This window comes from Myxocyprinus asiaticus, chromosome 35, assembly GCF_019703515.2.
Source record: "Myxocyprinus asiaticus isolate MX2 ecotype Aquarium Trade chromosome 35, UBuf_Myxa_2, whole genome shotgun sequence".
In the NCBI taxonomy this organism is placed as follows: Eukaryota; Metazoa; Chordata; class Actinopteri; order Cypriniformes; family Catostomidae; genus Myxocyprinus; species Myxocyprinus asiaticus.
The window spans coordinates 31340997-31355455 of record NC_059378.1 but is presented as its reverse complement, the minus strand read 5'-3'; the positions used below and the strand labels follow the sequence as shown (position 1 = coordinate 31355455).

Sequence of the window (14459 nt, the reverse complement as noted above, 5' to 3'; positions counted from 1 at the left end):
ACAAAAACAGCGTGGAAAATGATCATGAATTACTAAATTATGATTGTTCTAATGCAAAAAATCTTTACTAACATTATCAGTGGACCTCAGGGAAGATAATATAACTATATACATATATAAAAAAAGCATTTCATGGCCTCAAATATTTTCATTATGTGGTGACCATTTTATAAAAGCAATAAGGCACTTGAGGCTGTGCCATATTTGTTAATATAGTCACGGCTGAAGGGGTTGCAGGCACTCTGCTTCACATCATACCTAACACCACCCTTCAGCTGTGACTATAGTATATTCAAAATATAGCACGGCCTCTCGTGCCATATTGCTTAATTCTACCCTCCAAACAAATTTTTAATTAATTTTTTTATAGGTCTTGGATAAACAAAGGGCAGGTTTTCAATGTCAATTAATCAATGACAATATTTGTTTGCCGGCCGAGAAATCTAGGATAGGCTACAGCACCCCTTCGACCCTTCATTGGAAAAGCAGGTATAGAAAATGGTTGAAATATTTGTTGGCCAGAAAAAAACTATTTTGATATTTTTGTACATTACCTTTTACATTTTTGTTGTTTTGTGAATTTTGTGCCTCAATTGTTTTACTTTTTAAATTTAGCTGAAAATCCTATTATAGGCTGTTTAATGCAGGTGTAGATTTAAAGAGAGGCATAGATTTTGTTTAGCTGGTGGTGGTGGCAGGGGAACAAGACTGTTTAACAGAAGGTTCTTATCCCAACTTATCACATATAGTGTGACAACAACCCACTATGTGGGCGTGTTCAATTTCATTTCATTAAAAAAAAATTTTGCTTGGCAATAACGGTGGAAATGTTCAAGACCTCTGTTGTAGCCGAAACTTCAAGGTATGCGTCTATACAAAATATGATTTTCAAAAATAAACCTATTCTGAGAAATATTCTCTAGAATAGTGTGGTCCAACAGGTCCTGCACTCCCCAATAAGCAGATATATATACATTGCAGCTAAGTAAAAAGGAAGGCACATACCGACTCTCCCTACAGTGTGTATGCGCCCCAGCCCAGCTGTTTGGTCTTTGACAGTCCAATCCTTGAAGAGTTGTTTAAAGAGAGCTGACTCACCCCCATCACTGATAATCTCCACTTTAGTAGTAAGTGGATAACCCTTCAATTTAATGAACTCCTGGAAAAATCAGTAAATAAATAAAAGATTAATACAGGTGTTATCACTATGATAGTGATAATGTTTTTATTATGACATATGAGGAACACCCTTTTTTCCTCTTGATTAATAATAAGTCAATTGTCTGTGGTTGCACTTTGTTTGAACATTTGAAATGAGTTTGATTTTTGAATTATTTGTTTGACATGGGTTGGTGTGACTTAGTGGATGTACCAAGTGATTCTCTGGCAAATAGAAGTTGAGAACCCAAATGCAGATTTTATTAAACAAACAAGAGCAAAGACACTAAATGAAACAAGGCCGGACTCTCCACAAGAACCAAACACATCAAACAATGCTAGACAAAGACAGGAAGAACATGCGGCCTATAAAAACACAGGAACTAATGAGGGAACAAGACACAGTGGGAGATTAATCAGGAAGGGAAACAGGAAAAGACAAAACAAGGACCATGAACCAACTCCCAAACAGGTCAAGAAAATGAAGAGCAGATTGTTATAAAACAGGTGCGATATGGTGTACAGAGCAGAAAAATTTAACCTGCAAACTGTTTCGCTCTATGATAATCACTTGTAATGCAAGCAATCTGTTTTACCACCTCAAAGTGAAGCACACACAATTATATTATGAAAGCCAAAAGATGAACTCATTTCTCATTTATGTATTATTTATTTAGCAAGAAGTGATATTTATTTCATATTTTTCTTCAAGAAGTGTTTATTTTTGTTGGATATTTTTTACTTGTTTTATTTTCTTTGTTGCATTTCTTTGAGAAGATCTTACATTTCTTGAGCAAAGTTTATAATAGGCATAATAATAATAATAATAATATTGGTCAACAACATTTTAAACTGAAATGTGGCATACTGTTATATTTAGCATTTTGATAAGGCTGATTTTTGAAAACAAGTTTATTTTTATTTACTTACTTGGACAATGTTTGTCTTGTTCCAAATAAAGAGGAAGTAGTTTTAATTCACTTACTGGAGTTCCAACAATAGGCATTACAATAGGGTTATTTAATATATAAACATTTTTATTAATCTTCCAGAAAACCTTTACTATATAATGATATATATCGTTATCATGATATAAAATTACTCATATCGTGATAAGATTTTGGTCATATCGCCCACCCCTTGACGGTAGTAGTGTTTTAAGTAGCCTATTTAGAGATTTTTGCCTATACTAAGTAGTATAAGCAACCAGTTGATATTCTGTCCACCATAACATTATCGTGGTACTCTAAGACCGCTGTCACATGCAACTACTCACATCAACACAAAATAATGTTTCATCAGTAAAAGTATTCAGTCAGTGAACATGACAATTAGTGCATAGCAAATAGGGTTGCAAAGTTCAGAAATATTCTTGAACAACAGTCATTAAAAATGAATGAATAGAATACAAATCATGTTGTTTCACCCACAGACTACAATGTTTTTCTTTGTATGTGCAAACACAGAGTTAAATATGTTATAACGGATGTGGATTATTTGTCAAGTTTTTTTTTTTCATGAAACATACAACATTAACAAAATATGAAAAATGATTACTTAAATGACTTAAAGTAGGTGCTCCTGATTAAAACAAGCCAGAATAAAACAGCAGGGTTTGGGCTACGATTTCCAAGGCCCTAGGCAACCTGAACTTTCAAAATTCGTCCGGAAGGCGAATAATGTGGAGGCCATAGGCAATTACCTGCTATTGCCTACAGCTATCGTCGGCCCTGTACAACATGTTACAATGCGTAGATCTTGAGGTATTCTTTATGGAGCGACTGCACATGCAAAGCGGCGGAAGGAAAGTCATTGATTCTTGGGTCCTAATGCCTTCTGCATTACACCTCTATCAGGCTATCAGTGTTTTTTTTTCCTCTCTCTCAACAACACGATTTTGACCAGGTGTGACTTATTTCCAAAAAATAAGGTACTTATGAAAAGTAGCTGATACAACAGTTGAATGTGAAAAGTGTAAGTTATAAAAATTTTTTTTAAAAAACAGTATCTCACCAGAGCCCTGGTCATAGCCGCTTGTCTCTCGGCTTTATTAGCTGTCTTCCCCTTCCACACAAACATTGACATTCCACCCTGATCCAAAATATAACAGTCCTGCAATAAAAAGTAAAATAAAAAATGTAATATGGATACATTATACATGAAAACATATGTTTGGTCAAAGTTTTTTATTGACTCACTACGGTCTAATGGGAGTAAACAATAAGATGGCAGTTCAGGGATAGTTCACCCGAAAATTAAAATTCTGTCCTAATTTACATTTACGCAGCTCTCATATCTTCTTTGGTCTTTGCATATATTCAAATATGCCACGTGAAGATGCATTGTGCCAGGTTTGACATCAGTGATGCTGAACGGCATTGGTTCTCTCATGTCATGTCACCAATTGTGACATGACAAGTTTGAGTATGCAAGATTTAACTTAAATTTGAATAAATGTAAATTTGGGTCTTTTCCTCACGCAGAACTGATGCATGACTACAGAAGACTTGGAATATCATGTACAAGTCATGTTTACTACGGTTATGATACTTTTATAGTCTGTTTTTTGTCTTTTTTGAGCTTTTTCCATCCATCCATTTCCGTCTTTTAATATTTGGGTGGACTATTCCTTTAATATTATTCCTGCAAAGTATATTTTAAAATATTTTTAAAAGCCATTTTCTAATATATATATATATATATATATATATATATATATATATGACAAAAAATAAAAAAATAACCACTGATGTATCTACCTATGCATTTTTGCACATTACACATTACAATTTAGATCAGATGTTTTATGTACTTACACTGTGATTCAGCATATTCTGAGTTAGTGGACTAGTTGCAATCTCTGTAATGTTCAAAGTTCCATTTGCATCTGAAACACTTCAGGGTTGGAGATTAATTAAATAAAGATTAGGTAACGATTCTCTTTTGATGACAATTCTAATTAGCCCCTAGTAAACATTAAGTCACTCCATTAATCAATCAAGTAATAACATTTTAGAGTAGCACCTTTACATATACAGAATGTAATACAAGCAGTTGACATGTATGACATTTTGGTTGGAATTCACTAAGAATGAATTGCGCTCACTTAAAGCCCCGTTTACTTACATGGGTTTAGCAGCCGATTCACAAAAGGAATGATACAGATCAAGCAATGGCACAAATGCGCCCACAAAATCGGTTCTTAACTCAGTTTGCATGGTGCAATTCCAGATCACAATTCTCGATCTTGTAGGCCGGTTCTGACTGCTGTATAGTGGAGGATGCAGCAGACTACCATGATCTGGCATACTTTACGGAGACTGTACAGCATCGCTCCACCACTGTGATCCAGACACCTGAATCATCTCTTTAACATACTGAAAGTGCACTTGACTACACTGCATGTCTGGATATATGCTCACTGAGCACTTTATTTGGAACACTATGGTCCTAATTAAGTGCCCAATGTGGTCTTATGCTGCCTCAAGGGTCGACTTGCACTACAATTGTACAGAGTTATCTGTGTTACCATAGCCTTTCTGTCAGCTCGAACCAATCTGGCCATTCTCCGTTCAACTCTCTCATCAACAAGCAGTTTCTGTCTGCAGAACTGCTGATCACTGGATGTTTAATGTTTTTGGCACAATTCAGAGTAAACTCTAGAGCAGGGGTCAGGAACCTTTTTTCACTAAGGATCCAATTTTTTTATTTTTGGTTGATGCATTTTTTTTTTTCCGAAAGAGCCATAGCACAAATGATTAATTTTCTATTTTCTAAAACAAAGTTTTTCAATAAAATAATTTTTTTATATTGCCCATAGACTACTCCAAAACACAAAAAACAAACAAATATGCAAAAATTAACAGGTAACATGTTGCAATATGGAATGGAGTACACGTGTTTGTGCGGGTCTCCATAAAATTACTTCATTTTATAATTGTTCATGAATAAATTTAACTTTCCTTTTGAGCTGGGCAATATGTAAAAAATATTTTAATGATAATGGCCTTTAAAATATTGCAATATTCGATTATATGGTCAAACCCCCTGCCAAGGGTCAGTGAATATTTTTGCTGTATTGATTTTCTTTAAAATTTTTATTAATTTATTGAATCATGAAAAAATAGATTTCTAAATTCAAATTGCACTTTAAACGAAACGAAAAAAGCACTTAAAATAACGAAGTCATTAAAAAATCTTATATATAACTACCTCCCCAAATCTAAACATTTACCATCTCCAACGGCCCCATTTGGCATCACACAAGTATTCGTCAGTGACACCAGATGAAAAATTACTAATAGCTACAAATTAAGAACTAAAAGACAATTATAAATGTAAAGATAATTCCCTTGTGTTCCCAAAAAATGCTGCCAAATGTGTGTTCTAATCGAATGTGTTTGTGTTGTGTTTTGGTAATACAGTTAATGCTGCCTAAAGAAAATAAAACAGAACTCAATTTTAGGTGAATGTGTCTTATATTACTTTGATTTAATCATTTTTGTCTTTGTTTTTTTAATGCAAAGATCCCTGTATATATTACTGAACCCTGAGTTGCATTCAGAATGTGTAAGAGTGAACTGCTCCATGGAAATAAAGCAAACTAAACTCACAGCACCTCACGAGTTGATCAAAGATCATTTGCAGCATTCCCATAGACTACATTATTCTTGCAAACAGTCTTCAATCAAATGAAACAGATAAAAAAAACTGATAACTCTTTACATGCGCTTGTTCCACGTTGCATGCCTCTGAACTAACAGGGAATCAGACATGAGCATTGACGGCTTTTCTTTTGTCTGTTTTTAAAAATGTAATAAAGTGTGTTTCTTCAAGCGCATGTCTTTTTGACTAACAGCATTTCTTGTCATGTGTCACTCAGAGATGTCTTACAGGTCACTCGCCTGTTGCGGGTAGATGAGCAAAATTACTAGTGCATGAAATACATTGAGGAGGAGCTTGTGAACTGGATTGAGCCTCATCGAATTTGGAGTGTGGCAGGTGCTATTTCACACCCTGGGTGCACATAAAAAATAATGAACGTTTATAATTTGCTCGTTGAAAATGCTCTTAACCGCTAAGGTCAATAGTTATTGGGAAACGAGGCCCAGAACTCTATGCATGTGCGTGTCTTGTAGAAGCACTTTCATTGCACTCGTGAACAGCAGAACTCACTGCGCACACATATCAAATCAGGCGCACATCGGTGGCTTTTCTTTCGTCTGTTCTTCAAAATATAATCACATTTCGTCAAACACACGTCTTTGTGTCTAATTTCTTGTAATGTATCACTCAGAGAAGTCTTACAGGTTGCCTTCCACAGTGGCTGGTACATCAGCAAAATACTCCACATGAAAAATTTGCATTTGGCAACCTTGTTCACCAGGAGTAGGCTGTACGACAAATTCGGGAGAAAGGAAATCAAAACAGTGTCATTAACTTCAAGCTTTGCAATCACACCCACACTTTCTACAGGAAAATTATCTCTAGAAAGTTTTAAACGATCATGTGTTGGTGAATGGTGAGACACCTGGCGAGCCACTTGATTTTTAACAAAGAGCCACTTGTGGCTCGCGAGCCATAGATTTCCGACCCCTGCTCTTGAGACTATTGTTCATGAAAATCCCAGGAGGTCAGCACTTACAGAAATACTCAAACCAGCCCGTCTGGCACCAACAATCATGCCACTGTCGAAATCACTGATTTCCACCCCATTCTGATGGTTGATGTGAACATTAACTGAAGCTCCTGACCTTTATCTGCATGATTTTATGCGCTGCACTGCTGCCACACAATTGGTTGATTACATAAATGCATGAATAAGTAGGTGTACAGATGTTCCTAATAAAGTGCTCAGTGAGTGTATGCACGGTTATGCCTGCTAATAGCGCAATGTTAATAGCTGTTCTGATCAGGGACTAAAAACTAAAAATGTTTTTATTTCGGTTCATTCTGAGCAACAAACGTTCTAACAATAATTCAGTGAAGACTTATTAAACTTAAAACAACTGAGAAATGTACTTTTTATATCTAATAATGCTTTCCTTGTATCTGAATTAGCTGTGAATGTACACTGGCAGCCAAAAGTTTGGAATAATGTACAGATTTTGCTGTTTTGGAAGGAAATTGGTACTTTAATTCACCAAAGTGGCATTCAACTGATCAAAGTACAGTCAGGACATTACTTATGTAAAAAAAGAGCAACATCAATATTTGAAAAGTCATTTTTGATCAAATCTAGACAGGCCCCATTTCCAGCAGCCATCACTTCAACAACTTATCCTTGAGTAATCATATTAAATTGCTTATTTGATACTAGAAAATCACTTGCCATTAATTCAAACACCGTTGAAAGCTATTTGGTTCGTTCAATTAAGCTTAACATTGTCTTTGTGTTAGTTGCCACTGTATGCAAAAGACTGGCATGTCTTAAGGTCAATATTAGGTCAAAAATGGCAAAAAAGAAACAGCTTTCTCTAGAAACTCATCAGTCAATCATCATTTTGAGGAATGAAGGCTATACAATGCTTGGAATTGCCAAAAAACGGAAGATTTCATACAAAGGTGTACACTACAGTCTTCAAAGACAAAGGACAACTGGCTCTAACAAGGACAGAAAGAGATGTGGAAAGCCAGATGTACAACTAAACAAGAGGATATGTACATCAGAGTCTCTAGTTTGAGAAATAGACAGCTCACATCTCCTCAGCTGACAGCTTCATTGAATTCTACCCGCTCAACACCAGTTTCATATACAAAAGTAAAGAGAAGACTCAGGGGTGCAGGCCTTATGGGAAGAATTGCAAAGAAAAAGCCACTTTTGAAACAGAACAACAAAAAGAAAAGGTTAGGGTGGGCAAAGAAACACAGACATTGGACAACAGATAATTGAAAAAGAGTGTTATGGATCTTAACCCCATTAAGCTTTTGTGGGATCAGCTAGACTGTAAGGTGCGTGAGAAGTTCCCAGCAAGACAGCTACATCTATGACAAATGCTACAGGAAGCGTGGGGTGAAATGTCACCAGAGTATCTGGACAAACTGACAGCTAGAATGCCAAGGATCTATAAAGCTGTCACTGCTGCACATGGAGGATTTTTTTTTGATGAGAACACTGAAGTAGTTTAAGAAGTGCTGAACATTTTTTTTCAAATTGTAATAGTAATTTTTCACGGTATTAATGTCCTGACTATACATTGTAATCAATTGAATGCCACTTTGGTGAATAAAAATGTCTTTCCATAAGAGCAAAATCTGTACATTATTCCAAACTTTTGGCCGCCGGTGTATTTGAAGTAATTATAGATAGTTGTTAAAGTCTTCATTCACAGAATATGACATCCACAACGGACAATTAGTCAAACGTGTGATGCAGCGGTTTCTTTCAGGTTCAAAGCACATGCTTAATTTTTCATGAAACATGAAGTTGTGTAGTTCCAAAAAATATACTGTGATAAACCCTTTGGCCTTTAGTTTCATGAAAAAAATGATCAGAACAAAATTAACCGGTTATAACCGGTTTATAGCATTTAAAAATAATGTTTTCACTCAGGAACAATTGAAAATCATTTTGTTCCGGTTTTCGGTTATGTTCTGCTAAACATTTAGTTCGCTTTTGTTTTGCGTCTTTGTTCCTTGAACTGTTTTTAGTCCCTGGCTCTAATTCTGCATTTCTTTTACACAGAGCCAAAGCAGCATCAGAACTGCCTTTGATACTAGGGGCTGAGGTGGATCAGAGCAGGCTTAATTTAGTCTGGCTTTTATGTGGCATTGCATCTTTACACAGAATTTTGAGGAGGCACAGAGCACGCTTAACTTGGCTGTTTAAAGACATAGAAAGGACCTATGTTTGCACTGCAAAGAATGACAATGACAATGAATTTACAAACCACATGAAATCAAAATGTACGTTTTTTTTACTTTTAGCCTATGGAATCACATGGCTGGCATAGTTACATTTGCAATGTAATATGCAAAATGGCAATGCATTTCTTTATTTGAATTGACATGTTCCATAAATACGTGTGCAACATTTGAAGCAAAATTCAAATTCAATACAGTAATTTGCATTTGCCATTTAACATGAATTTGAATGCATTATGACTTGCAAAATTTCAATCAAAATGTATCACCCAAACTGATGGGATATGTTTAATATATTTGTGCAAAATTTTTTATCAAAATTATAATTTTAAATGCAAATTTCCTTAATTGCATTAACACACAATTAAGACAATCTGAAATTGCATTATTTTATTTTAATGCTGATGATCAATGTGGATTTGAAAATGCATTCCAAGCTCAATGCATTAACATAATCACCATGTCCTCACCCTGTTAATATGAGATATATCCAGATATAACCAGTATGGCTTTTCACCAGACGTTTCTCTGGACGGAAATTGGAGCGAAGCTAAAGTCTTACGTCATCACATTAAGTTTCCGACCAGCAGCATTCAAGGATGGATGTTTACAAAAGTTATCTGTTTGTTTGTTGAAGTAGTTTACACACTAACTGTTTGGATATGTTTTATGTTAATGTATTGGGCACTTATATTTGTTTTCATGCTTTAATGAATCAAACCTTCCTTGGGAATATTGTGTTTACCATTTGGATTGACAGTGTTTAGTACAGATGTTTGCAGGTAAAACTGTAACAAGTTTACAGATATTCATGAGTTCGGAGTATTTCTTTCTTTCAAAAAACCCTAGATATACTGATTCAGTACAACCCTTCATTAACCCAGTCACAGCAATGAACAAGTTTTTGCTCATATAGTGTGCTTATATGATACTGGACATATTAAAATAGTTCTCAATGAATGTATTTTCAACTCAAGCTGTTCGTAAGTACCAATTTTTATTCATAGCATAGTATTTCGCTAATATACAGATTAACTCATTTAACCTGCTATTTAAATGTAGATGGAGCTATAGGGCTTCTCTCCATTGCATCTTTACACTCAAACTAAATTAAGAATAAATTACTTGGATTATTGTAATTGTTGGTATCACTGGGTCATGATCCCACCTCTTAGGTCTTGTTTTATTCTTGTGTTTGCAGGATTTCCTCCACCCATCTCTCAGGTTGTCCCATGTGCTTTTGTTTCTCTCTCTGCCTCATGATTCTCACAGACGCTGCTCTACAGTGCAATCAGCATTGTAATGGCAGCACTAATTTGTGCTGCTAGTGATTAGTGGCAGCACCTGTATCTTCTCACTTTCTTCTATTTATTCTCTCGTCTTCCCTGCCATATCGTTGGGTTTTTTGTCTAATGAAGTAAATTGCATCCCCATCATTATTTATATCCAAAAGACCTCACTCAGTTTGTCAGACTAGTGATAAATGATTCTGTATATGCCCCAGTGCTAAAATGGTTTAACAGCTTATAGGTCATTTGTTTTTGTTTTTTTAATAGTTAATCTTACTTGGTTATAATGTTAAATTATTTCTTCATTACGATTTTATATAAATATTACTAATTAGCTTATTACAAACCTGTGGATTTAAGTCAGTTCTCATAATTATCACATTATGAATTGTGTTAATTATTGCTTGAGCTGTTAGAAATACAAACTATTAAACTTAATACTTAAATGTCTTTGATATTGTAACGTTTGAAGGATGTGACTAGAGCAGGATCTAAGTGCAGCAACTTTAATAATGAATAAATAAAACAAAATGCAAGACAGGAAAAACACGGAACAGGGCAAAACTAGGAACCAGGAAACAAAAACAAATCATAAAGAGGCTAGAACTCAGAGCACGAACCATGGGGCCAAGGAAACCAGGGCAGATCAGGCAGATGACCAGGGATACCAGAGCGGATCAGGCGGATGGTCAGGAGACCAGGGAGACCAGAGCAGATCTGGCAGATGGCCAGGAGACCAAGGAGACCACCTCAGGGTAGGGACTGGATCAGGAGGCCTGGTTGACAGCCACAGAGCTGAAACAGGGTCAGGAGGCCTGAGTGGTGACCACAGACTAGAGACTGGAGCCGTGGAAGACTCTGAGGGCGGAGCCGTGGAAGGCGGCGCCGTGGAAGGTGGATCCGTGGAAGGCTCAAGGGGCCTCTGTGGTCGTGAACATGGGCAGAGACTTGGGAAGAAGCCTTTCTCCTCCTCCGGGAGGCTGAAGTTGGCAGCGCAGGCTCTGGGACGGACGAGGCTGGCAACGCTGGCCGTGACAGGCGTGGGCGTTGACTCATTGGCCGTGGCAGATGTGGAGCAGACTCAGACGTGGCTGTGACATGGCGTGGAGTAAACCGAGTAAAGACTCGGAAGCCGGGATTGAGAAAGGAGGATCCTCTGGAGCAAATGTTTCTAATATTAACTCCACATATTCCTCCCACATGTAATCTCCGGTCTCCAGCAATTCCCTTCACTTGTGAGCCATGAGTCCGATCCGATACAGGGATTTCAGGTGGGAATCGGTAAATCCCGTGTATCTGGCAACGGTGCTAAACAGATGAGAGTATTCCCTAATTGGTAAATTCGCTCGGCTCAACTGGATAAAATATGCTGCTAGATCCATTTCAGTCTGTTGTTCTGTAACATTTGAAGGATGTGATGAGAGCAGGATCTATGTGCAGCAACTTTAATGATGAATAAATAAAACAAAATACAAGACAGGAAAAACGCAGAACAGGGCAAAACTAGGAACCAGGAAACAAGAGCAAAACATAAACAAACAGGCTAAAACTCGGAGCACAAACTAGATAAACACACATAACAACTGACAAAGGTTAAACAGACAATAGGACAATATATATATACATGGATAAACGAGGTAAATGAAACACAGGTGAGAATCAATAGGGAACAGCTGGAAGTGATAAGAGCAGGGGATTATGGGAAGTGTAGTCCAGGGGGAACAGATGACAGAGGCAAAACACAAGGAAGACAACAGCAATCGTAACAGATATGGTTATTTCACTTTCTTAGTGATACGGTATATGAAATATTCAATTCTCATATCTATTAAACATTCTTCTGGTAATAAAACAAAAAAAAGAAATTAAAAACTAAATAAAAACCAAATGTTACGGATGCATTTTGGGAACCCTTAAAAGGTTCTATATAGAACCTTTCCACATGGCTCAAAGAACCCTTTAGGTTTTTTTGGATAGAACCCTTAAAAAGGGTTCTATATAGAACCTTTTAGGGGTTCCAAATTCACAGATCAGCCACAACATTAAAACCACCTGCCTAATATTGGGTAGGTCCCCCTCGTGCCACCAAAACAGCTCTGACCCATCGAGGCATGGACTCCACAAGACCTCTGAAGGTGTCCTGTGGTGTCTGGCACCAAAACGTTAGCAGCAGATCCTTTAAGTCCTGTAAGTTGCGAGGTGGGGCCTTTATGGATTGGACTTGTTGGTCCAGCACAGCCCATAGATGCTCAATCGGATTGAAATCTTGGGAATTTGGAGGCCAAATCAACACTTTGAACTCTTTGTCATGTACCTCAGACCATTCCTGAAAAATTTTTGCAGTGTGGCAGGGCGCATTATCCTGCTGAAAGAGGCCACTGCCATCAAGGAATACCGTTGCCATGAAGGGGTGTACGTGGTCTGCAACAATCTTTAGGTAGGTGGTACGTGTCAAAGTAACATCCACATAAATGCCAGGACCCAAGGTTTCCCAGCAGAACTTTGCCCAGAGTATCACACTGCCTCCGCCGGCCTGCCTTCTTCCCATGGTGCATCCTGCTGCCATCTCTTGCCCAGGTAAATGATGCACATGCACCCAGCCATCTACATGATCTAAAAGAAAACGTGATTCTTCAGACCAGGCCACCTTCTTCCATTGGTCCATGGTCCAGTTCTGATGCTCACGTGCCCATTGTAGGCAAATTCGACAGTGGACGAGGTCAGCATGGGCACTCTGACCGGTCTGCGGTTGTCCTTCCTTGGACCACTTTTGGTAGGTACTAACCACTGCATACTGGGAACACCCCACAAGACCTGCCATTTTGGAGATGCACTCCAAAAGGGCCATCACAATTTGGCCCTTGTCAAAGTCGCTCAGATCCTTACGCTTGCCCATTTTTCCTGCTTCCAACACATGAAATTCAAGAGCTGACTGTTCACATACTGCCTAATATATCCCACCCCTTGACAGGTGCCATTGTAACGATATAATTAATGTAATTCACTTCACCTGTCAGTGATTTTAATGTTGTGGCTGATCAGTGTATGAAGTGAGCGGTAGAACCTTTTAGGGTTCTACATGGAACCTTTTCTTCTAAGAGTGTGGTTGCTACATGTGGTTGCTACAACAGCACGTATTTCTCTCAACCTGCGCGAGTGAGAAGGAAATCTCTGAGGTAAACTTTAGAAGAGTAATAACGATGTAGAAAGAAAAAAAAATAGATTTTGCAGCTGTACTTTTATATTCACTTTATAATACTTTATTTTACATGATATATTATGATTATCTTACATATTTTATCTTTACTACCCATCTGCTTCAACTTAACATTACTTGTATTTGTACATCATTTTTTCATATGTACATCACATTATCATATTTCATCATATGTTGACACTAAGAATTGTGGGCTGTGAGTGCCAAAGAAGAAAAAGCGCTAAAAACCGGCACACAGTTTCTCATAATTATACTTGCATTTAATATAAGCACAAACGTGAAGTTTACAGCAGAATTTATTTTAGTTAAATGCATATTAACTGAGCTTCTAAGTCCCATATCTGTGTCCCTGCATGTTGATATTAGGCACACTGAAGAAATCTGTGAAGTTCTTGTGAATGTACATGTTCAGTGTACGTTAAAGTTTAAATAAAACTCTTTATTTATTAGGCGGAGCTTCGCTGCTGTGGCACTACGAGTCCAATGTGGTCATGTTTGAATGTGTTTGAAGTGGACAAATAGAAAACCAAAATGGTTTGAACCTCGTTACAGCTTTCTAAAACGTTGTCCAATCGCTCAAAAGGCATCTTAAAATTACAATAACAAAATTCATTCACAAACTCGTGCACAGTTTATTTGTGACAACATGTTGACAAACATTAAAGAACAGCTCGTGCCCATTTATTTTTGCTTATTTGCACAGAAAGGAAAAAAATAAGAAAAACAGCTGAAAATAATTATTAGACAGTGGGTAGGGAAATGTGGGTGATGTTTTATTTTCTAAAAAATTTTATCTCCTTCTTCCCACTACTTTTCTCTCTTTTTGTGCTCTCTTTTATATTTAATTTGCTGTTGCGTTCTCTTGCTCGTCGGGACAATGCGCACACCTGACAACTCGTTGGCCAGATTTCAAGTGGGTTTTAAATTCCGTT

At 37.2% G+C, this 14459-nt stretch overlaps 1 protein-coding gene across 1 annotated transcript in view; it reads right to left on the bottom strand.

Annotated features, from left to right (window-relative positions):
• avil (advillin) overlaps positions 1–14459 on the bottom strand; it is a 131231-nt gene that overhangs the window by 50917 nt on the left and 65855 nt on the right. The window contains exons 8-10 of the mRNA XM_051672275.1: positions 3975–4053; positions 3172–3270; positions 1006–1159 (exon numbers count right to left, since the gene is read on the bottom strand). Of these exons, the coding sequence (XP_051528235.1) occupies positions 1006–1159; positions 3172–3270; positions 3975–4053 (332 nt within the window). The remainder of the gene's footprint in view (positions 1–1005; positions 1160–3171; positions 3271–3974; positions 4054–14459) is intronic.